We start from the raw sequence: 27,478 nt of genomic DNA, 5'->3' as shown, positions 1-27,478 counted from the left end.
TTTCAGAGTCAAATACTTGTTGTGGCAGTACAGCAGAATACAGTCTGCTTTTTGCTAGCATACCAGAATACAGTGCATGCTGCAATGAGTAAGATACTGGCAGTGCTGTTTATGGGCCGGAATTTCAGGTCACGGTCGGGCTTATTAAAAGTGGATTTGAAGCAATATGTCAGAAATTGCCAAATAAGTCAGCCCATGACAAGAGGAACAGGTGTGCCTCTGCAGCTACGTGTAGACCAAAATGCTTTGGCTCACGATTACTGAGGATTTAAAAAATGGCAGCCTGCAGTTGCGATTGCACAAACAGGTTCTTCATCCTTCGATGTGCAAATGGCACCTAATATTGTTTGGCACTGCCACACTGACAAATTGCAATCTATATGCATGACTACCTAATTCAGTATAGCAGCAACAGTTGAAGCCTCACCTGTTGTGGGCCATTAATTTTGCAACCTACAGCAAAAACCACTAATGCTATAACAGATACTAGCAATGCTGACTTGTCAGAACCAGTGTTGAGACACCTACATCTGATGCAGAGACGTATAAATCTGACATGGATAAAGGAGGGCCATCTCCTTAGGACTGTGTCCAAGGACCACAAGGAAAGAAAATGCAAACATGAGCCTGTCATAACAGACGGTGCAGCATATTCTCAGAGAAGCAGTCAAAAAGGTGATTAACATTACCCAAAAGGGAAATGCAAGTCACCTGAGAGGGCATTGTGAGTTCCATGAATATGTTGAATCTAAATTTGTGAGTTAGTTTTGGTTGAATCTTCTAATGCTACTGCATGTATAGTGTTACTCTACCTTCACAATATATTCTGTGCCTGTCAGTCTGACAACACGCTTTCTCCCACTTGTGGCTGGAGTCATTTATTTATGAAGGTCCTGGGACCAACAAAATGATAGGAATAAGAGCAATGGCCTCAAAAAGTTCAAGGGAGGAATGTTAGGGTGGAGATTAGGAGAAACTTTCTGACTATGAGAGTGGGCAAGCATTGGAATAGAGGCTATCTAGAAAAATTGTGGAATCTCCATTCTTGGAAGTTTTCAAAAGCAGATTAGACAGACACTTGGTTAAGATGGTTTAATCAAGGATGATCCTGCCTTGAGCAGGGGGGCTAAACTAGATGATTGTGTGAGGTCCCTTCCAGCCCTACTTTCCTAAATATCAGTAATACAGTAGAACTTGTGTTCATTAAACCCATACTTGCCATAACACTCTCACACCTACAGGAGAGAGATTTAGGAGTTCTACTCTAAGTTTTGTTTCTAATGATTTTCATAGGAGTATGAGGTATATACAGCTTTTTCTGTGCAATACTGTGCTTTGCAATATTTGCTTTGATAAAACAACACAAAAATATTCTCACAAGCTTCCAACACTTTTAAAACATTTTGCCCCTGCTTTAGTCACCAGACGTTAGTAATTGTGCTCACTATCCATCTGCCAGGATGGAAATGACAATTAAATATGTATGCCTTATTGTATGCAGACATGACAAGATACTTTGGCAATCTACTGCTTCTACTAAGAGTATTGATTTTGGCAATGTATATATAATTAACCATTATGCTTTCTTAAAACAAAAAGAAAGAAGAAAGGTATAATCTGCTGATTCAACTACAAAATTCCACCATGCTATTCTTTGGCCACAAAACATTTTTCCATATTTAACTAAAACTAAATAAATCAAATATATATTTAACAAAAGATTAAGATAGGATTATAAAACCCCCAAAATACTTTATCAAGGAAACTCTGAAATTCAAGGAGAGAAGATTTTAATTAGAACTTTGTCTAAGTATTTTATATTATGAAGGTAGTCCAGCTTCTGAGCAACCACGGGCAACATACCATGCTGATGACTCTTCAATGCATGCTTTTCTTTCTCTGCCCCCTCCTTTCCTCCCCGATTTCTTTCACTCTAGATACCACTATCATCTCCTCACACAATCTTGAGGTCAGTATTCTTCTGGTCCTCTACCTATCTTAGCCTTGCCACTTCAGCATCTACGAAGAAGCTTGAAATCTAGAAATTCAGCACTCTTCTTAGAACTGAATTCCTATCCTGAAAGCAAGTGATCACTACATTTGAAGCACAGATTCTTTACTTACCATTGATAGTCACTGGACTAGAATAAGAACTAGATAGACCAACCCTAATCGCTACACAAGGATTAGTTTAAATTAATTCTTATATTTCTTCAGTTGATTCCTTATGATGATCAGTTATAACTACTTCTTAAGCACTGAAAATGTGCTTTAACCTTTAAACCAAGAACTTCAATGGTTCAAGGATCTAGTTTTTTAACATCTTGACCTTTCCTAATAAAAAGAGGTTTTCTCAGAAGGTGTATTTCCTCATTACAAGCAATTCAGATGTAAGTGTCTTTAAAGAGGCACTTGGAAGTACCATGGATTACACTTTACTTGGATGAGGTCCATAAATATCTGTCTGCAAGTAAATAAGAAGTATAAAATTGTTTTCAAGGAATTATGCTATTTGTTTCCATAATTTAAAGTTTCTTTTTAATAATAATAGCATATCATTAGCATAGAATGATGTCACTCAGTGTGTCCTGCTAGCTGGATCCCACACAGCTTGAGTTGAAAGGCCTGCACCTATTAGCCAAAGGTTGCCTCAAACTCAAATCTCAGTCTTGTACAGGTGTTAGAAGGGGAAGAGTACCACACTTAATAAGTATTTGTTACAATAGAAGGGAAAGGGAAACCATATGTAGCTACTATGTTCAATCCACAGTTTTTGGTAAAAACCTTCCTAAACCTGTTGATGATGGATAAGATTATCAGAGAAATTATTTTTGTGGTGAAAGGTAAAACTGACACAAAAAATAAGGAAGAAATCTCATAGACTAGAAAGATTTGCCAATTGGCTCGTAAGATTCTCTATGAAAAAATATATATATTCATTTTTCAATGGGGCAAAATTATGATATAGCAGCCACTAGACTGAAGAAAAAGAAATACTGTCACAATAATCCCAGAGAGATTAGAAGATGATAGTCCCATTCTGAGATGCCAGTTACACTGAAAATTCTCAGCTACGCCATCAGAGCTCCCCAGGAGCAACTAATGTGCTCTGACCTCACTCATCCCCTTTATTGTAACAAAGTTGCAACCAGAGTTGCAAAGAACTCATCTGTGAAAGGCCTTTTGCATGTACCATGTGTATATGTGCACTCATGAAGGGGAGGCATGATCAGAGCTGACCATTTCAGGGCTATAACCATTTCACACAATGTGTAAATGCCAGTCACAATCGGGCTTCATTCATGAGATCCGTATTCCAGGCAAAAGGCAAACCACATACGCCCAGGAATAGTTATCCAATTGATCCACCTCTAATAATTTAAACTGTGTGTTTCTCATCACCTTTCTGCCGGATGCAATGAAAATCCACATTCATGCTACATTTGTTTAGCGAAATTATTACCTCCGGTGTCTCCTAGAAATGGAAGAGCACTATGAGTACAGGAATCTACATGTTATACTGACACGAGTGACGCGCTAAGCAACCATGCCAGTTGATTAAATAAATCCTTCTCAAATACACACAGTTATGCAAAGAACTGGCAGATGTATATTTTCTTGTGGGATTTATGTAACCATCTGTCCTTGTAATTTCCAGATGGACGTGTCACATGAAGTTCACATTTTGAGGTTTTAAGGTATTTGGGAGATCTGTGTTTCCTTTTTTTATATATATATACATATCTACAAGATTACGTCTCCAGCACTCAAGATTACTGCTGACGAATGAACATTGATTTTTTTACATACTAAGACATGCATTAGATTACTAAGCATTTCCCTAATAAATTCATTCTATTAAAAGCTGCTGCATGACTAATGAGAAGAATCTTTTCAAAGCTGGTTGTAGAAAGTCACACTTCCACAGCTCATAGCAAGTTTTAATGAGACAATTAAGCCATAAAATTGTTTTCAGTCTTAATTTTTAATTTAGTTGCTATATTTAACTATATGCCATAAGGCACTGTCTCAAACTTGCCTTTCTGCTGTTTCAGAACAACTTGTTTGAATCTCTAGTAAAACAGGGCAAGGACCCGCATTCAGTACACACTATAAATGCTAAAAATTTGTAAAAATACACATTAGAATATAAGAGGATGAAGAAGGCGACGGGAAATGTGGGGCCCCTGCAAGATACGCTGGGCAATCTGGTGGTCGCCTCAGAAGAGAAGGCAGACATCTTTAACAAATTCTTCACCTCCATTTTCTTGGGCAGGGACCGGGACTCCCTCACCGTGATTCAAGACTGACTCGAGGGGAACGCCCCAAGACCTAAGGTTGAGGAGGACCGGGTTAGAGTGCTTCTGGAGGGGCTGGACGTGTTCAAGTCAGCAGGTCCAGACGCTCTCCACCCCAGGGTGCTGAGGGAGCTAGCAGGGGTTATTGCAGGGCCCTTGGCACGGCTTTACGAGCGCTTGTGGTGCTCAGGCCAGGTGCCAGATGATTGGAAGATAGCCAATGTGGTCCCCATCTTTAAGAAAGGGAGGAGGGAGGACCCGGGCAACTATAGGCCTGTCAGTCTTACCTCAATCCTGGGGAAACTCTTTGAGAAGATCATCAAGGAGCACATCTGGGATGGGCCAGCATCAGGAGTGATGCTGAGGGGCAACCAGCACGGTTTCATTAGGGGCAGGTCATGTCAGACCAACCTGATTGCCTTTTACAATCAGGTCACAAAAGCATTGGATGCAGGTGTTGCCATGGATGTAGTCTTTCCTGACTTCAGCAAGGCCTTTGACACTGTCTTTCACACCATCCTTGTTAAAAAACTAGGCGACTGTGGCATCCATGCCTATACAGTCAGATGGATTGCTAATTGGCTGAAGGGTTGTACTCAGAGGGTGGTGGTGGAAGGGTCATATTCGACCTGGGGGGAAGTGGGCAGCGGAGTCCCCCAGGGCTCGGTCTTTGGGCCCACGCTGTTCAATTTCTTTATCAGCAATTTGGACGACGGAGTGAAAAGCAACCTGTTCAAGTTCGCTGATGATACCAAAATCTGGGGTGAAATGGGCACGCTAGTAGGGAGGGAAAGACTGCGGCAAGACCTGGATAGGTTGCAAGGGTGGGCTGACAAAAACAGGATGCATTTCAATACAGACAAGTGCAGGGTACTGCACTTGGGCAGTAGTAACCAGCAACACACTTATAAGATGGGAAACTCCCTTCTTCAGAGCACGGAGGCAGAAAGGGATCTTGGAGTCATCACTGACTCCAAGATGAACATGGGCTGACAGTGCGAGGTCACGGTCGGCAGGGCTAACCGGACCCTATCGTGCATCCACAGGTGCATCTCGAGTAGGGCCAAGGAAGTGATCCTCCCCCTCTACGCGACACTGGTTAGGTCACAGCTGGAATACTGTGTCCAGTTCTGGGCCCCCACTTCAAGAGGGATGTGGACAACATTGAAAGGGCCCAGAGGAGGGCCACCCGCATGATCCGGGGACAGCAGGGCAGACCCTACAACAAGAGGCTACGGGACCTGAACCTGTTCAGCCTTCACAAGAGAAGGCTGAGGGGATCCCTTGTGACCATCTATAAACTCACTAGGGGGGACCAAAGGTTTTGGGGGAGACCTTGTTTCCCCTAGCTCCCCCTGGGATAACAAGGAATAACGGCCACAAGTTGTTGGAGAGTAGGTTCAGATTGGACATCCGTAGGAACTACTTCACAGTTAGGGCAGCTAGGATCTGGAACCAACTTCCAAGGGAAGTGGTGCTGGCTCCTGCTCTGGGGGTCTTTAAGAAGCAGCTCAATGCCTACCTGGCTGGGGTCCCTTGAGCCCAGTTTCCCTCCTGCCCAGGCAGGGGGTCGGACTTGAAGATCTACAAGGTCCCTTCCGACCCTACTTCTATGATTCTACGAAGAGTTGACAGAGAACATGGGAATAGTCTATCACCATCCTCTTTACAGTTATTATAATCTTCATAATCCTCTTTGAAGATTTATCAAAGTACTCCTCTCCTTAGTTTTCCCTTTTCCAAGTCAAATAACCCCAGCTATTCAAAACTTTCCTTATAAATAAGTTGACCATATGTCTCAGTTTGTCTGGGACAGTTTGAGATTTCATAGGCTGGTCTTAGCCAGTTGGTGAAAACTGAAGCAAAAATCCTGGAATCACAGGGGCATAGGGCATAGTTCAGTGGGGAGGCAGAGTAACATGGTAACGAGGCATGCAAGCAGATGGGCAGGCACCATTTGCGCTGCACAGGAGGAAGGCAGGCAGACAGGAGCAGTGTCCAGCCCAGCCCAGCCCAACCCCTGCCTCCAGCTGCTGTTCAGGAGAAGCCAGGCCAGGCATGTGTGGGCAGCAGTGTGGCACCTGCTCCACTCTGCCTGCCTTGCTCCTGCACAGCAGAAGCAGCCTTGCCCACTCGCCTGCCTATCTGGCACACCATGCCAGTCTGCTTCCCCACCGACTATGCCCTATGCCCCTGCCCACCTGCAGCAATGCTGTTATCTTGGTCATGAGGGGCAGTGACCCAGATTTCCTTTAAAATAATATGGCCATCCTACTTATAAATAATACTTTCTAGACCTCTAATCATTTTTGTTGTTTTCTGCTAGACTTTTTCAAGTTGTTTCATGTCTCTCCTGAAGTATAGTGCCAAAAATGGGACATAATACTTCAAGTAAGGCCTCAGTAGTGCTCCTAAACAAGACTCTATAGCCAGAGGAATAGCTTTAAAACATTGGGTTTTGAGCCTTTGTGCATTAAGAAATTGAAAACCTAGAAAATATTGACTCAGGTTTTCACCTGAACTAGATAACATTTCTTCCACTGAACTAGATAACATTGATTTCCATACAATGTATTGTACATGTACATGAATTTTCAATAAAAACTTAAAATCCAAGATTCTGTCTGGAAAGTAAATTTGGGATTTGGCTGAGCTGGAAGCACAGGAAAAGGGTTTTACTTACAACCTCATTCAATGTCAGACATTGGCGCTGTTTTAATTTCTCTCCTTTTTCTCCTTAAACACACCATCATAACCAGTACTTTTGAAACCTATTTCCCTTCTTGGGACTGGCTTATTAACATAAAATACCAAATAACTAAATGCTAGAATCTCTCCGTCTTTTTCAAATTCAGCAGTATATTGTATTATAAATCATGGGTCCACTCTATGCCTATGATGCCACTCAGACTGCCGATACAATCTTTAAGATTTTCCTATTGTTTTGTGCTCCTGGTAGGACCAACAAAGCCTACCTTTCTCTGGCCAATACAGAATTTTTTATTCTCTAGTCACTTCTGACCCTTATCCCTCATTGGGTCCTCCAGAGATGTATCAGATCTTTACAACCTGATACAACTATCACTGCCTCACTCAACAAGTCCTCCAGCAGATCTTTCCTACTTCTGAGAGAACAGACTTCCTCTTATAGGAAATTCTGCACACAGGTTATCAACTTCTGATGACTGGTGACTAATCATTTGACTGAATCACCAGATGAAGTCTAAACACATGGAAGACAGTGACATAACTGAGGCTGAGGCCAACCATCCCAAAACATCCAAGGCTGCCTCTGACTCTAAGGCCATCTAGCAGCTGTTATGGACACATGCAAATTACAACAGTCCCTGGTTTAGCAGATTAGAAATGTTCTGATGCGCCAGGACTTAATGTGCTCTGCCCCTCCCTCCCTCCTCAACTCCAAGAAATAACTCCAATTCTGAGTGATTACAAACAAGAGACATAGTGGGTGCCTATGTGCAGCAAGACTGCTGCGATGCACTGTAATGACATGAATCCAGTCTGATTGAGTGTGTTAATCACCACACTCCAGTAGATTCCAGTGTCATGTGTATCAGCGTCCCTGTGCAGAAAAATGGCAGCAGGTGTACTTTAAAGTTTTAGTTAAAGCGCCCCAGCTGTCATTTTTCCGTGAGGGCATGCTGATACATGTGACGCTCTGGGCACTTTAATTAGAGCTGCTCTCAGAGCACCTTCTCCCCCCACTCCCAAAACACCTGCCCCCCCGACTCCTGGAGCACGTGCATAAATGTTCAGAGCTATCAATGCTAGCATGAAGCTATTCATGGGATAATTTACCTAGCTAAGAAGCAAATTCAACTATACTCCCTTTCGGTACATTAGCAAGCTTACTTTGTGCAGTATACCACATAAGGCTACATATGGCCACTTGTGTTTAAAGCCAGTTTCTGTTCCATTTCATGTGCCCTATAACCTAGCGAAGCTGACCTATTAAAAAAAAATTAAATGAGAATACAGCAAACACCTACAAAAGTTCAGGTTCTTTCTTCCATTGCTGAGTTTCAGAAAAGTATGATCAGCTTGCGTGAACAAGTGGGCAGAGGGAATCTCTGTGGGAAATGAAGGAAGAGAAGCCCTTCTCCACTATCTAGGACAATGGTCCAAAAAGAACCCTACACAGTTCTCTTTATCACATAGGTGATGCCTAGAGGGGAGGTGGGGGGGGGCATATTCCCCCCCCCCCCCGAGAGCACTGGTGCGCCTCCTGACAGTAAGAGCTCTGGCTGGTAGTGGGGCACAGGGAGTGCTAGTGCCCCCCTGAAATTGTGCTGCTGGCAGAGCCTTCAGTGGCGGAAGTGCTGGCACTGGGGGACCCCCCCAGTCGTTAACTGGCTGCTGGGGGACCCCCTCCACTGGTCATGCCCTGCTGGTAGCCCACCAGACTCAGGAGGCACCAGTTGCCCATGGTTCATCAGATCTCTTCTGATGACTTGACTGGGTGCAGACATGATAGCAAGGATTTGGCCACAGTGACTTCTGAATGCGTAATTTGCTTCCTCAAGTCCATGACTCACTTTAGGCACCATAGGCTTAAGGAAGACTGAATTCTATGTAATAGCTTTTCTCTTTCCCTGATGCTCCATAAAACTGAGCAGAACTGTTTCTCTGTAGGTTTTCAGGCCATTTGGAGCAAAGCAGTTGTTTACAGAGTTCATATTTTACCCCTTTCTTTGGCCTGCACAGATTATGTAAAGCACTGTTTGGCCGTATAAGCCTTAAATTTCTCTCTCTCAGGCCTTACTAACTTTATTAAGTACATATTCACTATACCAATTAGTATGCCTAGTGAGAAGCTTCATATTCAGGGTAATGACCTGCAAATCAAAAACAGCTTGACTAATTTACTTCTTACTTACCAGAAAAACACAGTTGGGATTCATGCTGCAACAAAATGCACAACTATTACTTGATTACCCACACAAACTGGGAAAGCTCTGAAGAGAACCTCAGTCCTTCCACATCCGAAAACAGTGATTTCTGAAACCTTGCTCCAGGAAAACCACTGTTACAGTTGTGAAGTATTTAAAGTCTCTGTATTCTCTCTAAACTGCCACTAAAGGACAATGTCCTTTGTACAGTAATACACATGATAAAACCCTTGTAATGAGAAGACAGCAATCATTAATAATTTTACTTCATTATAAGCAATTTTTCTACAAATAAATATGTCCAGTTCATCATTTCAAGAAGATTTAACTATGTGGACAGCTTGAAGTCAGATAACAGGACACAAACATTAGACAAACATTAGAGTTTAAAACTAAGATACCTAAGGGCCAGTAATTCTCTAAATTTAGAGAATTATTTTTTAGCCCTTGATGATTACCATTGACAGTGAGAAAAAAACAAACAAAAAACCCCTGTGTTCTTTCTAGTCATGGGTAATTCAGTTTTAGTGTACAAAAGTGGTAGCCAACATTTTTGGCAAGTGTGCCCCAAGGTAAGCTTGCACCCTCCCTGAAAGTTGATCCTCTTCTCTTCCCTGATCTGATGTGTGCCACATACAGAGACTGCCCACACCACAAGATTGATTATCTCTGCTTTATTCTATTTCTATTACTAGATTCCTAAGCCAGTAGTGACCAAAGTAGGTATTAATGCAGAAACTGATCATTCTAAAGGGAAGATATTAAAATGCCCATCAAGACCACTGAGTTTTTAAAAAGATACAAACTGATAAATGACAAACTTTTTTCATAATAACTTTAACTTTGCATTACTGTGTGTATGCAAGAAGGGAATAATAGAGAAAATATACCTTTAGAGTGTGCATAGCCAACACCAGATATGCATGGTCTGAAGTATTATAAGCGACAAGCCTTTGTAGAATTCAAAATTCCTAACTTTGTTGGGCTTATGTGGTTTCACAAAGCAGAAAAGCTAACTACAAACAGAGAACTCAAACAAATAAGCTCCCTTCTTGGGACTGCCTGATGAGCATGGTGAGCAAGAAAACACCATTCCCCAAAAACTGCCTCCTCACTGTACATCTCCTTCTGAGCAGGTAGGGAGCAAGTTCATATTCCTGTGAAAAGACCTGGCAAAAGACATGATCAGTGTTGAGAAGCAGCAAAGGTATAACAAGTCAGGAACATGAGAGATATGGAGAGAAACTTCCCTTCCTCCTAGGAGATTTGTGCAAAATGGCAGCATGTGCTGGGGAACCAGTGGTACAGGTTGTGACTGCCGGACCTTACACAATCTAGACCAAGGTCTATGAGGGACTGGAGAGGAAACTGGACAGGGAGCCTGAGCACTCATCCACAGCTGCAAGCTCCCATTTGTTTTTATTAGAATTAAGTAAAGGAATGCAAAGCCCTAGGCCTGAACAGCCCTACTTTTCAATTGAATGTCCCTCCACATACCCCTGCCCAGGCCAGGGATGCAAATAAGTACTACTATTGTTTCACTTTAAGATATAACTTTTTATGCCACTGTACTTAAGGTATATGAATTTGTTCCCTTTCTTGCTACCCTTCGTAAAATGAACTCTTCACACCTTAGTCATGCAGCCTCATGGTTACAGAACCGGCTCAAACTCCTGCAGCACTTGCTTCCAACGTACATACACCACAGCCAGAAAAGAACCCAACCATGCATTAGCAAGGTCAAAGATATCAATTTCTTAGAACCTGGTAGGTTAGATTTCTCTCTTAAGGCCTAAGAGGGTGTGAAATAGAGAACCAAAGCCTTAATATAGACACAATGGGTGCATCGACACATGCACTAACTAGTCAACTGTGAAGATGACTAATAATCTCCACAGGCAAGGGTCACTTTATTAGGGCACAACGTATTAATTAACTCCGCCATAAAATAGTACTGTCAGAGACAATACTATCTTATGGAGGAGTCATTTACCATGTAGAAACATATGTGTGGATGGTGACCAGGACTGCAGAAGTTTGAGCCAGGGTGGAGCAGCCCCAGGCTGGCAGCAGGCTAGACTGCAGAAATTTGAACCAGGGTAGAGCAGCCCCGGGCTGGCTCCACAGCTCTAGTTTTGGCACGCAATGCAATGTGATCATGCCAGACCCTCTGCCGCCCAACACCACTACTTGGAGCCTGGATCTGACCTCCACCAAGCCTGCTGCCAACCTGGGGCTGCTCTACCCCAGCCCAAACTGCTGCAGTCCTGGGCACATACGAAGATGCTGCTCTCAGGAGAAACTGACTCTGGTGCAAACTGCACTGCAGTTTATTGAGCCACATTAATAGCTCATGTGGATGCACCGAGCAAGTATGAGGCCTTTGACTGAACAAAAACAAACAAAAAAGCCTCCTACTTCTTGGCACACAGGCTTAGTACGCACACTGTAGTTAAGTATTTGAAAAGTTAATAATGCAATAGCTGTGGTTCCTCCTTAGCTAGTCACTGCCCTACTTTTCTCTGCCTTTTTGGAGGGAAATACCAGAAATCAGTCTCTGAATTTTAAAGTGCACTTTCTGTGCGTAGGTGAAAACAGACAGGAAAGGGGAAATGCTTTTTGAAGCCTTCTCACCCTGTGCGAAATAAGGTACAGGAATATGCCCCCATGTTGAGGACAGATATAACAAAACCTAACTTAGTAGATGCCACTATAGATATTTGTTAGTTAGATCCCCAGTTCAGCAAAGAATATAACAGTGCATGCTTACTTTTCTGAAGTTAATGAAACTTAAGGATGTTTCCTCAACTTCAGGGAGTAGCATTTAAATACACAGCCTACTAAACCTATGAATCTTCCATGGGCCAACATCTGTGGAAGCTCACAAGAGGAAAAAAATATTTTTTTGAGATATCATGAATTAAAAATGAGTGAAAATCTAGTTCCTATTACTCTTTTAAAAGCATTGAGTTTAGGGAGCCTTTTTCCAATTCTCTTTTATATAGTTTTTAAATATTGTGGAAAACTGAAACTAAATAAACTACAAAATTATGCACAAACTATGGGGCTTATTTGCTTGGTAGAAGTAACAGATCTTAAAAGCAAATGAAGAAAAGGTCTCATTGATTCTCCTTGCATAAATGATCTCCGTCCATCCCCACCTCCTGCTTTGCTTCCAGCGGGACCCTAATCTGACTTAAATTCTTGCTCCCTTCCTCCCCTCTCCACTTCTTGCTTCACTCCCAGCCTGATCTTGCTACTTTGCTGCTCCCAGCCCCAACATGTTTTGCGTCTCTTCTCGTCCCCCAACAACCTGCTTCTCATCCTCTCCTCAACCTGCCACTCTGCTTCTCACCAGGTCCTGCCACTTTGCTCCCTGCCTGATTCTTCTGCTCTTCTTCCCACCTCCTGCCTGATCTAACATTTGTCACAATCAACAGCAGTGTGCGCCACTTGGGATATGCATGTCACACGGTGCATACAAGGATCTCTAAGTCTAAACTCAAATCACTCTTTCAAAATATTTTCTTCTCTCTGCTTTACTTAGCAGCCAGCCCCTATAATAACTAAAAAATAATAAAAAATAAAAAGACAAGGTTTGAAAGAAAGAGGTGCTCTAGAACTGTACATTTGAAGTAGTTTTTCCTTCTGCTGCCTTGGTTATTACTGACCTTCGCAGCAGTCCTGCCACATTCTCAGATCCACTTTTGGTATGTCGCTACAGCTTACATAGCCTTGAGGATAGTCTGCCTTTAAGAAGACATCAGGCGGGACCTGCTGGATGTTGTCACCATTGTCACAGAGTACCCGTGCCAAAGAAGTCTGCTTCAGTTGTGTGAGCTGTGCTGTCGTGAACACTCCAGGATTTTCATACCAGAACCTAGTGAGCAGGCAAAAAGATGCAACAACATCACAGGTCTGTTGTCTAAGAGGTAAACATGTCAAATGGTAACAGTGAGGCAATTAGAAGAGAACACACAGAATGCTCTATGTGGATGAGATCACTTTTGTTTTCCAGTTACATTTACTTGAATTGCTTGCCTTTCATCAGAGCCTTTGAAGTTATTAACTCACACAGTTGTTTTGTACAGAAGTTAACCATGTTTTAGAATGGTTTCAAATTGGGGTTTCCACTTTTAATGTTAATATTAAACTTGTTTGAAATTATACATTTGGGCAATTCTCAAGATTCTAACTCTGTTTTTAAAGAATTAAAATGATCAATGTAAAAAAATGCTTGCCAAAAACAAACAACAAAAACAAACAGCATCCTTTATGTGACAAGCATCCTATCTACCCCAATCATCCAGATGAAATGTCACATCCCACTCTCCCTCCTTATTTCTTCATGCATTTACCAATCAGAACTTTAACTTGAAAGGAGCAAATTTGGTAAAAGTTTGTCAAATGGCAGTTTTTTGGTTGAAAAACACCATTTTAAAAGTGATTATCCTCTAAAACTATCATCATTTCTTGTTATCCATGAAAAATTGCATGTTTTTATTTTTTTCCCTAAAATGTAATTAAAAAATTAGTTGAAATTATTAGCTTAGACACTACAAAAATAATTATTGGCATTTGTTATTGAAAACAAAACAAATTAAATAGGGGAAATTTGATTTGCAATTAAGACTTCAAATTAAATTGTGAAAAAGGATGCATTCATCAATTTCAAACACTTTGAAATTAAAACAAACTCATTTTTTGCAAAATATTTGCTCAATTAATTTTTAACCAGCTATAGATGAGCTTACATATGATTATTGACCTCAGAGTATTATCAACATGCAGCATTTTTCAGGGCCAAGCCTTTAGACTGTAAACTCAGGGACAGTGTATTCTCAAGCCATCTGTAAAGTCCTATGTACATCTGTACTGTGCTACTAAAACAAAAACAAATAACTTTTAATTTAAAAGATGTGACAGTCTTGCTTAGACCCTCTGGGTCTAACTCCTTATTTTAAAAATAACCTTAATTAAAAAGGGAAAAATCATGAAGTGGTAAAGTTATGAGAAAACAGGTGCACATGCAGAATTAGGACTGAAGGTTATGGCCAAGTATTGACATCTTTTACACAAGAAAAAAATTCTGCTCCCTTCGTGCTCTACTGAGTCAGTGATAAAGAAGGGTCTGGTTAGATGGAACAGGAGGAAAATGGCCAATCCTTGTGTCTGGAGGATGAATACTTGTGCTCAGCCTTCCTAAAGCACTTCCCCTCCATGCCTCCTCCTCCAGCTCCAAGGTACAGTGGCAAGAATATCTTGAGAAAAGAGGGCAAGAATGTTTTTGGTTACATCTTTCCCAGAACCAACTATATAGTTGAAGAAGAAGTATTACACAAGTTTTTGGACACAGCTCAATAGTTGGTCCAATAAACGATCCAACCAACAAAAGTTTGTTTCTTGTATATTTCCAGGACCATTATGGCTACCCCACGGGTAATAACTCTCCATCCTAACTAAAACATTGAGAGAAGGAAGACATGATTTCACCACTTCCAGGTTCCTTCCATTGCAGTCATGAGGGGCTCTCTCAGGCATTCTCTCCCTCAGAATTAAAAACATAATAGTTCTCCTGTAGCTATTATACAATCCATTGTCTATTGCAGCCATGCATTCTTGGCCCTATAGTTGAAGTATTCCTAACTGTGTTGGAAGGACTGCTGTTGGTCTAAACAATTACCCATTTAAAAACTTAAAAATATTTCTTTTTCTTCTGAAACAAATTGACAGGGTATATGGGATAGAAAAAGGTTATTTGACCTTTTTTTGCAGCATCCTGTGTACCCAGTTTTTAGCAAAAAGAAGAATGGGAATGTAATGTTAGGAAACAATACTGAAATATCTAGTTTTTTTGTAATGGAGGCTGGTTTCTAATATAGATAAAATACTGAAAGGAACAGCTTTCAAAGGGAAAAAGGTTATTGCTGCTGCACTTAATAGCCTTAGGGGAGACATTTGCTAACTAATAAATACTTTGGAGAACCATAATTCTCTCTCAGGACATGAAGAGTAAGCAAATGCATAGAACAACTGAGTCCTAGAGGTTACACTGAAGAAAGTCTGCCAAGATTTACTGGTTTATGGCATTAAGGCATTGAACCATACACTGGTCACCAAAACTGTTTTGTATTTGAAAAGTGCGAGGTATGAGGGATTGAAAGTTCTCACTGGTTAAAGCTTCTGCTTTAAAGTGTCTTACTCTTTCATTCCTTTATGTTTTAATCAGCATCTTGTAGCACATCACATTTTTTTAAATTTCTGATTCAATAAACAGTGGTCATGAAGCTAATGGTTGGGATCAAAGCACATGACCAAAAGGTTTAGAGTTTTTGTTCCGACCTACTACAAATTTCACAGACTAGTCAAAACAGGTTTTTTTTTAATGTAAAGGGTGAGTTATTTTAGTTACATCAGTTCTCAGTTTACCAAATGTACCTAGCTTACTAATGGAATGGTGATATGTCCTAACTTCCCTGCACTCTTTCAAGCTACAATTAGGATGAAATCAAAACATTTGTATACCATATCAGTGAATCCAACCCATGAAGCAGGATGTTGTGAGTACTGAATCTGAATTGACCTGTATTATACACGCCAAACCATCATGCAAATCTGATTACCTATCTCCATCCCTGAGCCTTTGAAACTGTGTAACAAGAAGACACATGAGAGTTGGTCCCACTCTTGTACCAGGAATCAAATCTTCCACCATAAGAGCCGGCCACAAGTCAATGTTCAGGGGTGTGCCATACAGCCTGAAAAATAAACACAAGGAACACACATGAGATATAACCAAATTAAAATATTGCCATCCAGCTCATTTTCATTTTTGTTCATTTGGAATGTGTTTTACAGATCTGACTTAAGAAGCACGCTCCCTTTAGTCAAAACTAAAATACTGATTTTTAAACATAGGTATTCTTAGGACCTCACAACCTTCAAAAATATTCTGGATACTGTCACCACGCTATTTCAAAAGCAAATTCCAATGATAACTATAAATATAATAACTAGGGTGCTATTCTGATTCATTTTCAAAATGTGTAACCAGTGCATAGAAACATTTGAAGTCAGATTCTGAACTGATATAAATCATTTTAAGTTGCACTGTGGTCAATGGAACTATGTCAGTTGATATGATTCTCACTTCATTGCATAGTATCATAGGAAAGTAGGGCTGGATGGGACCTCAGGAGACCATTTAATCCAGCACCTGGTCAAGGCAGGAGAATCTGTATCTAAACTATCTTATCTGACAGGTAGATAGACAGGTGTTGGTCTAACCCAGGGCTTGGCAACATTTAGCTATGAAGGGCCAGAGTTTGTTACCTGGCCTTCTGGCATAATATGCAAATCTCTGCCTCCTGAAGTGCCCAAGCTGCTTGCACTTCTGCTGCTGCCAGTCCTTCTGCAGCAAGGGTAAGTGCAGGTATGAGAGAACATTAGGGAGGGCTGCAGAGAGGACAGGACGCTTGGTGCACCTACATACTGCTTAAACTCCCTCGCTGCCCCAGGCTGGGTAGGACTTCTGCGAGTCCTTTGTGGGCTGTATCCAGCTTGTGGGTCTCAGGTTGCTGATCCCTCGTCTAACCTATTCTTATAAGCTTCAGGAACAACTCTTACAGAACAAACAAAGGATGACTGTTACCGAAGCTAATTTCAAATACAAATATCTGTATATAAACTTACACCTAAAAATCAGCTTTTAGGTAAAAAAAACAGGGCATTTTTCCAAACCAAGGACAATTTTCAAAATATACTTAAAAATATATATGCATTAGTGTTTGTGATTTCTCTCTTGCAGCAAGGAAAGCAGTAAATGAAAAATGTCTGTCACTCAGATTTTGCAACAGACACATAAAATTCTTATTATAAAGAAATATTTATCAGACTAAATCAAAATATGAATTAAACGATTATGATTTTGGCAGTTTGCAATGCAAACTTACATTCTGTAGCCCTGAAAACGTTTCAGAAACACACTTTTCATCCCTACAGTGCTGTTCCCTATGCCATTTTGTGATTCAAACATGTTAAGAGCTCTCATTATACTCCATATTGCTAAAATAAAATTTAAGTCTAATTATCATTATGAGATTAGTCATTCATTGACACAGTAATCTATTCAGCATGAAACAGTTCATGTCAAGTTCTACAAAAGATCTCTTTCAGAGATGTTTCCCCATTAAAAGAAAAATGAAACATTAGTTTTTGAAAACTGATATTTAAAAAAATGTCATTTGTTTCAAAAACTGGAAAAAACACCCCAAAATGTATGAAAATAGTTGTTTTGGTTAAAAGGCCCAAAAGGGAATAGCTCTTTCAATTAAGAAGTGTCAATAAACCTTCAATAAAATATTTTTCATTTTAAAGAGATGGTAAACTTCACTTCTGTTTAATAATAATACTACAAATAATAAAAACTACATGTTGTTACATGCTATTATGTCACATCTGTGATGGCATGAATGCTAGGAGGGAGATATTTGATACAGATTTTACCATCACCCCCCTCCTGCAATGAGAGCTGCCTGAAGGAGCTCATAGCAGATTTTGAATCTAAACCAGCTTCACATTTATAAGGAACCCAATTATTTTGAATTTCAATCTAATAAAGACATAATATTTTAGTTTCAAAAAGGAAATCCATTTCTACTTCCAATCTTTAATTTCAGTCTGATTTCATGAGATAGTAGTGGTTTTCACGCTTCCTAAAGTCAAAGAATCCTTTTGTATCACTCTTTCCACTGCAAAACCCCTACTGTAATCCTAAAAGCTGACAAGAGCCAGGAGAGTCAGTCCAGCAATGATGATGCACCACCTCCCAGATCACCCCACTGTCACCCCCAATCTCTTTGTGGAACCCAAGGATTGCATGGAATACTCGAATCCAGTGATTCTCAACCAGGGTGCTGGGGCATATTCAGAGAAGTGTAAGTAATTGGGTATCTGCTATCCATCTTGAGACAACAATTATCTTCTATAGGGTGATCTGGGAAGATTTATTATTATTTGTATTACAGTACTGCTCCAAGCGTGTCAGGCACTGTTCAAACATTTACTGCCTGATCTGAAGCCCACTGCTGTCAAGAAAAGTTTATGAACATGAAAAGAGCTCAGGTAAGTCAATAAGGAGAAATAATCTCTGTCACAAAGAGCCCACACAACAAGGGCAAAGCAACAAAATAAGTGCAGATGTGTGGGGGTGGTTACAAGCAAAATTACACTTTTTCATTCTTAATGCAGGGACTCTTCTTTTCTTTTTAGAGCAGGAGTCAGCAATCTATGGCCATTTTATCTGGCCCATGGAGCTGGGGGTCTTTACCTATGCCATGGGGAGATGCAACCATACCAGTGGCCAGGTCAGAAGCAGCACCCCATCTTGCACCTGAACTGGGCTGCTTTGGCCTGCTGCTCATAAAATGCTGTGAACCACTGCTATAGAGTAAATCAATGGTTATAAGAAACCATTATTTCTCTCTTAGCGTAGCTTAGCAAAACACAAGCAGGGCCTGATTCTCTCGTGCACCAGGTATTAGGGCTGTGCAAAGCTTCAGTTGCTGATTCGATTCGGAGGAGATTTGGCCCAATTCAGCGGCCAAATCTGTGAATCCAAATTGAGTTGGGAGCCCAATAAAAAGGTCTGAATTGATCTGGAAGAGATTCCGAGAAGATTTGGAGATTTGGGCAGTCCTCGCTCACTGCTGCAGGGAGCTGGACCAAGGCTCCTTGCCAGTAAATAGGGGGCAGGGGAGGGGGAGATCAAGGAGAAAGGAGGAGACCATGGGGGATCCCCACCAGCCGCCTTGAGCACCCACCAACTCCTACCTAGTCTCCCACCCCCATCAATGGCTGCCCTACCTGGCCCAAGCATCCCAGCACTTAAAAAAAAAAAAAAAGACACACTCACTGGCTGCTGCAGCGGCCATCGGGGCCTCTGGGGACTTGTGGCACAGCCCCCACCCCAAACAGTGCAGGGCTGTGGAGATCACTCCCCCACCTGGCAGCAGCTGGTGAGTGCTGAGTTTTTGTGGTTTTTTTAAGTGCCAGGACACTGGGGTCAGGCAGGGCAGCCATTTGCAGGACTGGGAGAGCAGGCAGGGGATGGTGCCTGTTCGATTCAGAAATTCAGCAGCGGTCGAATCTCCGAATCGGGTTCGGCCAAATCGAATCAGGACAGTAATTTGAACCACTATCCCGCTAATCAGCTGAATCCGAATCTAAAGTAAATACCAGCTGCTTCACGCAGGCCTACCAGGTATAGTTTGTGCCACTCAGAAAGACTGGATGTTTCCAGAAATATCACCTACTGCCTGCACAGGAACTCTCTTGTGGACACAAATGTCCATAGCAAGATTGGGGCTCCTGTTCATACTTGGCTTAAGGACTGTGTTTGAACGCAGTACACTAAACCAGTACTGCACTCAGATACAGTTCATTAAGAAATCTACATCAGTAGCACAACTTAGAACCTTTCAGAAGTAGCTCTGCCTGTGGATGCAGATAGAAGTGACAATTTTTGCCTGATCTGGCCACTGAAAGAGGTTTATAGCCATGACCAAACAAGTGCATGGCTGCAGAAAGCTTAAAAATGGCTAACCGAGTGAAAATCTGAACCCTCATTGCATGAGGGGTCAGATGAAGATGTTTAAAAACAGTGTCTTCTGTAACTTCTGCCTGTGCTGCCTCCCAGCCTCAAGCTGTTTTCAGAAAGGAGGGGCCGGAGGGGAAGGAGTGAGTGAGTTTTTTTCAGCCCCTGCTGGAGGATGAGGTGGGTGTATTGGAGTGCCCCCCAAGGTGGGGGGGGGGGCTCCAAATCACACCCTCCACCCTCCAATACTGGCTGGGGGACCCTTAGTACAAGCTCCCTCTGCTCCCTTTCCCACTTTCCATTCTGAAAACTTTGAAACCTCACAGGGAGCAGGGGCCATCGCTACAGGAAAATGGCTACAGGCTCAAAGCCAGCACCTAGATTCTCCTCCCGCTTGGATCCAACAGTGAACTTCTGTTTGTTCCAGGGGATTGTTGTAACTCAGATGCTCCCTGCAGTGTTCTCAGTTACAGCGGGGAGCTGCACTTCTCTCTGCACCCTTTGTGGTAGGGTTATGAATTGCTATTGGAACCACAGAACCAGTTTCCAACCCTAGCCATGCACCCTCCTGACTGTACTCCAAGCACATTTTTTAATTGCAGGAGAGCCCAGTCCATTCTGTAGCAATGATAGGCTCATTTCTTTTGAGAAAGTTAACTCAAGCATAGATTTGACATATTTTGAGGTGTTACTGTTTATAGACAGATGCAAAGCAACAGTTTTCTTGATTTCTACATTTACAGCGACTTTTTATACTACCTCCTCAAACCATTCATTTTTAACTACCTTCATAAATATCAAGATCAATTTGCAGCTCAGGGGACTAATTCATCTCCCAGTAAAGTCCATGAAAAGATTCCAATGGACCTTGGACTCAGTCCAAAAGAAGAAAGTGGCTAATTTGCAGCATTCTCCTAAATAAAAGTATTCCAAAGCAATCTCTCAGGAATGTACCTCTAGGAAATACTTGGCTTGCAGATTTGTTAAACAGCCTCAAGTTTATTTTGAAATGCAAAAAGGATACTCTGATATTTTTATTTGTAAAGCTTTCTGCATTACAGGAATTGTTCTAATTTCTAATGACTAGTCTCCATTTTTTGTAGCAAAGCCAATGCTAGTAAATGATTTTTATCAAGTTCATCTGTTTCAAAAACACAAATTTACGCTGTCACAGCATGCAATAAACACAGTCTCATATTTCTAACTGAGGTTTTGTTTCCCTCAGCTGGATTTTCTCTTTATCTATGAGGCTCGTTTTTATTTCCTTACCCTGCCCACTTCAACACAAGTAACTTTTGCCCCTCCTTGGCCTTCCTTCTGACTGAAGACTTAATGCAACTTTGGATTTCATCAATGATATACTGGGCTTTAAAGGGTCACTGGTTCACTAGCACAAGACAATCCTCCGATTCCCTGTCATCCTCCATGTAAGTGCAGTAGCTGTCCATACCTCTCAATCTCAAGAAATGCCTCTTTATACCATAACCATAATCTGTACTAATGCTTTAATAACAAAGTTATTTTTTCTGCCACATACAGAACTTGTTCTAAAATTAGTTGACCTAAACTATTACACTCTTCAATATTAACATTTTATTTGTAGTATGTTATTTCTATAAAAATAAAATACAAGAACAGCAGGGAATGCTGGAAAACATAAAAAACAAAGGGAAGATAACTATTTTAGATGCTACATTTCCCCCACTACTTCAGCTCAAGGTCTACAGTAGTTGAATTGAAAACATGCTGGAAGATGAGGCAAGAAAGGAAAAACGGAGTTGCTAAGTTTAGAGTGGAGAATGATGCGCTAGAAGGAAAAAGCTTTCTGATATTTAAAAAAAGCTCCATCAACATTTTTGTTTGATTTAATTATTGTCATTAAAACCTAATATTGTAGTAGTTTGAGTGAAGAGTATTCTAGAGGGCTATCCAATACTCAAAATCAATCAAAACCAAATCTGATTTTACAGAATTTTTCTTCAGCCACAAGGCGAACTGGAGACATGAATCAAACTGAAATAAAAATTATTTTTTCTCTCCACAAGAGCAGTGAAGATGACTGACAAAAAACTAACAGTCATAAGGTGTATAAGGTTTCTGGACTAAGATTTTTAATAATTGGTTGGATATCTGAAGTTAATGGGAGATGCTACATGTCCAAGTCTATTTAAAAGCCCAAATGTGGACTTGGAGGCTTAACTGTAAGAAACCCATTTTTTTTAAACCTTGGCCTTAGAGGCTACTTGCTGAATAAATTAATGCTCTAAATGCATATTAAAAAATGAAGCGCTGATATGACTAAAACACTACTGCAAAATACCACAACCATATAGAAGGGGAAAGCAAGCCAAGCAGATAAAATACAAATTAAAATATTTCTGGAAAAAAATATACATTTTACTTGGGAAAAATGCAAATACTTTTCAAGGTACAACAAAAGGCAATACTCTCCTGGCCAAATTAATGGAAAAAACTGAGAGACAAGCCTACCTTCACAAGTCTGTGGTATGAAGCAGGCAAAGCTGAGACTTTTAACCTAATTCTCCTACATCCTAGGTCAGTCCCTAACCAATGGGCTCATGGCTATTTCAAGGTGGGATCGCTGCCTTCCCATTCACCTTCCCCAACCTAAAGTCTGCTACAGTAGAGTTTTGAATCTTGCCAAACAACCGTCACAACACTTCTGCTGTAGCGAACTATTGACTTTTTTACTTTGGTTTTGACATTTTTACAAAACATTCTTGATTTGATATCTAAACACATTTCATTGAGGTTAGCATGTTCCAGGGTCACCTCTTTGTTAAGTTCCAATTTCTAGGCACAGAACCATCAAGTGACAAAGTTTCTACTGATTGGAAAAAACTAAACTGCCTCAACTATTTTAAAGCCAGATCTTAAAGTTCTCCTATTTTTGTAGAATTTATGAGTTGTATTTGTAATGTTGTTATTTTCTTTTTTATATATACTTGGCACTTTGAAAACAACCATTGGAAAAGTGCTGCCTAATGATCAGTATTAGTGTATATTTCAAGTTTTTTTTTCATACAATTATACAAATTTAGTCACCGATAAAAGATATGACTTGCATATTTGGTAAGAATTCTTTTGAATACTTTTTTGCACAATATGTTACCAAAGGATACGGATTCATAAATAGGCAGAAGATAGGGCAGAGAAGCATCTCTGAGACGCTTGCACTTTTATAGGCAACGACCTGCTTCATCAGATGCTAACACCTGACAAAGTAGGCTGTAACTTACAAAAGTTTGTGCATCTCTGAACCAGTTTAAGGTCCCTGGCAGACATGACATTTGTTGTATGTTGTATGCAAGTATCACATGAAAAATTATAACACGCCAACTGGCCACAAATTAAAAGTCATCACAGGATGCTTTTGCACCACAAAGAAGATGCAGTTTCAATGAACAACTTTTATGGCTAATCTACCATTTTTATCCAGGGATAAATTGGTTTAATGCCTGGCATATTACATTCTGTCATGCAATACTTGCATATAACACGCAACAAATATAACGTCTGCCAGGAGCATAAGGGCTACCCTGTCCTAACTTTTGCCTGACTTAAGGTTACTATGGCTTAACAACTGAGTAACTGAGAAACAGGATTTACACATACTGACCATGAAAAATAAATAACTCCTGGTCCTTTCAATGTGGCCAGCGCACAGAACTGTATAAGGATCAGAGACATGTCTGTAATTGGGAGGAGGAGTATAAATCACCCATATATTCCTTCTTTAGCTTCTTCTGTTGACTTAGAGGCCTAACCAGTCCCATCACTGACACACACACTAAACATTTTCAATACAAAGGGGAGGATTTGAGATGAACTCTTCACTGCTTCTATTTACCTACTTGTTATAAGCAATTTCTCCTTTTTGAATCCATTATGTTTAAAGGCTGGTGAAAGATAAGTGAAGGTCTGAAAACTCTGCTATACCAGATCATTTCCATAATGTATTATACTATATATGTTAAAGCATCACTTGCACCTATGTACAGCTAGTGAAACTTACTTATTCTGGAAAGGAGGTTTAAATGTACTTTCTTGGAAAAAAAGCAGTGTCTTCATACAAAATCAAATCCTTATACTTCCCAGCAAACATTAATAAAGTTATAGGGAACTATTCACTTCTAGATCATCAATTTATAAACTCTGACCAGATTACATTAGAGATGCACTACCACAGTAACAGTAGTCAGGTGGTAATGACCGCAGTCCACCTCTAAATGTAAAGATATTTTCACTAGAAAAGAAAGAACAATAATGGCTTATTACAGTGCCAATAATTATCAGCCTTGTTGGGAGCCTCAGCAGAGAAGCAAGTCAAGAGGCATGAAAAATTCTCTTATCTACTAACGTAGTGATCCTTAGCCAGGGTGAGACTCACTGTTAGATGTGCAAACCCCTACACGATTCATAAGATAAACCCAGAGGCCACATCCAGACAAGCATGGTTCCCAGGGGACAAGTAGCAGCGGCACACCTTATGCCTGAGGTACTTGCCTCTGGGAAATGCCCATGCCCATAAATGGCAGGTTACCCCAGGTGGGGTAGGGGAGGCTGAGGCCAGCACTGTGCTGGACCCAGCAGCCTTACCGGGGGTGCTGGGGGACTCCCGGGGCTGTAGCAGCAGTGATCCTGCCAGACACAGCATTCTTACCTGTTGTGGTGTCTTTGAGTTCTTTGCAAAAGAAGAACTGCTCAATTATTTTTTGTAGTAAAAAAAAAAAAAAAAAAAAAAGAGTTAAATTAGTTTCTGAGATGGGGTAGTAGTAAATTTGGAAAAGCAATGGAGGGGTCCCTTGAATCTAAAAAGTTTCAGAACCACTGTGTTAATGGAACACATTCATATCTTTGATGACTCATTATTACAGAACATATCTGGATCTAAAGAACAGGGTTTGATTGGGCAGTTGTCCTCATGAATCCTTTCAGGTAAAACATTTTCATGGTATGAGTTTGGCACAGGCTTAATCCAGAAGCATTTGCAGGAGAAGCAGACAAATGAGGTATCATGGCTGATATCACTGGTAGTGCAGGTGAGGTTGGAAAGGAGAAGATAGATAATAAGAGAAAAAAGAAAGCATAGGCAAGGGAATGCAGATCAAAGTCTGAACGGAAGCAATCAGACTGACAGACCTTGAACATGATTTACACTAAGTAGGCTATTTTTACATACAGGATGAGCTTACATTTATTCAGATGCAAGATGAGGAGAAAGAAGGAGTGTATATACACAGTTTCCTGAATACTGTGGCAGGATATGGACATAGCACAGAGGAGAAAATAGTGGGCTTCACAGGAGAGTTTAAAACCAGAATTTTAAACTGGCTGGGGTTGGGACCACCGATGAGCTGACTGCTAGTTCCAGTCCCAGGACTGTTCCAGAGGATGGAACTGGCTCTGATTTGTCACTACCGTGCCCCATGGAAACCAGCCACCATGAAAATATTACACTCATTTTGAGGAATATTTCTGGGGCTGGTTTCCCACTTTATCAGTACATTCATTCCTTGAACGAGTGGCAGGGTTATTATTTACAGTGTGATTAACTGGGTAATCACTTAAGTATAGTTGTCCCAGCCAGCTGAGGAGGGTTCGGGATTGAGAGTGTGGTCGGGGGTAGAAAGGTAAGAAAGGTTTATTGACTTAACAAACACACAACTACGCATAAATAACAAAACAAGAACAGACAATAATAATTCACGTCGGCAAATTATCGGCAGTCCCCTCTGATGCCTGATGTGCGACAAGTTTCTCTTCTGCAAAGCTCAGTGAAGTCAGGCGTCCCCGATCAGCGCTGTCCAAGAGGTACCGGGAAGGACCCTGGTATGCAGTCCGTGGGCTCCTCAAGATCCACAGGCCCACCAAATCCAGGCCAGCAGCTAATCTTAAATCAGGAGGTTTTTTTACAGAGCTGCATCTTCCTTCTAAATGACTTCCGGATATGCCAGCCAATTTATAACTTTTGAGCTATGCTGATAATTTACAGCCATTCAGATTCTCTTTACTTCAGCTGTCCTTAGACTGACCAATAGCAGTACAAGCCTTGCATTCTTTTGATAAGGTTAATTTTTACTACACCACAGGGCTTACTACCACTTCTACAAGACTTTGCTAACTTTACTAGGCCTCATACTACATACAAGGCCTCACTATATCTTTGACTTTAATTAGGCTGTAACAACAACATATAACTTAATATCTGAACAAATGACAGAAAAACACTTGGTCTAATCTTCATAGAGCCTTCAGCAAGCACCTTTATCACACAGACATAATTTTCAGCTGTCACATATAGTTTCTAAGAGAGGCCAACTAGTGCCAACCATAGTGAAAATGAGGGCTGGAAGAAACCTGGAGAAATCACCTAGTTCAATCCTCTGATCAAGAAAGTACCGCTTCTTTTTAAACTATCTCAAATAAATGTTTGCCTGAAATGCACTTAAAAAAGTCCAGTGACAGACATTCCACAACCTGTTCAGTGCTTATCCACCTTCATAACTAGAACATAACACAATTTTCCTTTGCTGCACTTTAAGCCTATTCTTGTCCTTCCCCACAGTGTACATCACAGGACAATTAATCAACATTCTCTTTATACCAGCCCTTCTTATATTTGAAGACCATTATAATATCTTATTCTCTAAAATAATCCGAGTTCTTCCAACAATTTGCCTTACATGCCATGTTTTTAGACCACTCATCATTTTTGTTGCTATCCTCTGGAGGACAATTTCTCCAAACTGGGCCGAGTTAAGTGAGGCTTTGACAGTGAGGCTTTGACAGTTGTCAAAGTGAGGTTTTGACAAAGTAGACTTGTACATGGTACTCCTGTTAATAGGACTACAATAATAATCATAAGAATTACAATACACTATAACCTCATAAATCCTGATCTCAAAAACCTGGAATTCTCAAAATCTAGCACTGCTCTGGGACTGGCCGCCACTCTCCCTGCCCGCCCGATGCAGAAGGGGAAGCTTGCATGCAGCAGCTGTTGCCACCATCCGCAACCCCATGCTGCCGTTCTGCATGCAGCCGCTGCCCTGGGACCAGCCATCGCTCCCCCCCCCCACCCATATTCTGTGACCGGCCACTCAGGTTTAAAAAAAAATCGGGCATTTTCAAATATCCAGCAGGTGCATGGTCCCGAGCACACCAGATTTATGAGGTTATACTGTACCTAATTTCCACTAAGTTATTAACTTTTATTGCAGCAAAATTATGCTGTACACACTCTGTGATCCATGATCAACTTCAAATCATCTTCAACAGTACTGCAGTCTAACCACTTGTGTTTGTCTACTTGACTTTTCCTTTCTAACTGTGGTGTTTTGCATTTGTCCTTACTGAATTTCACCCATGCACCTCAGACTATTTTTCCAATTTTTCAAGGTCATTGATTCTTAATCTTGTACTTTATAACTGTCTCCTACCCTGCTCAACATAAACAGTACTTTACCCAGTACAGATCCTAATAGAACCTCTGTTGATACCCCCACTTGTATGATATTGAGCTGCTCAATCTTTGTAAATTAATTTGGGATTTGTTATAATAGCTTCCTGTTTTTTTCATGTTCTTCTCACAAATTATTTAGTAGCATTTGCAGATTTGTTGAAATCTGACAGGGCCGTGCCATAAGCACTTC

General features: G+C 40.9%; 1 protein-coding gene across 9 annotated transcripts in view; it reads right to left on the bottom strand.

The window, feature by feature from the left end:
- The window catches only part of PXDNL (peroxidasin like), a 421,482-nt gene that overhangs the window by 110,503 nt on the left and 283,501 nt on the right, over positions 1–27,478 (bottom strand). For all 9 annotated transcript variants that reach the window (XR_002093899.2, XR_002093901.2, XM_014606787.3 and 6 more), the window contains 2 exons: positions 15,832–15,966; positions 12,880–13,088 (listed from right to left, as the gene is read on the bottom strand). Coding sequence is in view for 7 of the 9 variants with exons in the window: in XM_014606787.3 (XP_014462273.1) it covers positions 12,880–13,088; positions 15,832–15,966 (344 nt within the window). In the remaining 2 variants the exon portion in view is untranslated. The remainder of the gene's footprint in view (positions 1–12,879; positions 13,089–15,831; positions 15,967–27,478) is intronic.

The sequence above is a fragment of the Alligator mississippiensis genome, chromosome 3, assembly GCF_030867095.1.
Source record: "Alligator mississippiensis isolate rAllMis1 chromosome 3, rAllMis1, whole genome shotgun sequence".
Classification (NCBI taxonomy): domain Eukaryota; kingdom Metazoa; phylum Chordata; order Crocodylia; family Alligatoridae; genus Alligator; species Alligator mississippiensis.
Note: the sequence above shows the minus strand (reverse complement) of the source record. Positions and strands in the feature narration are given on the sequence as shown.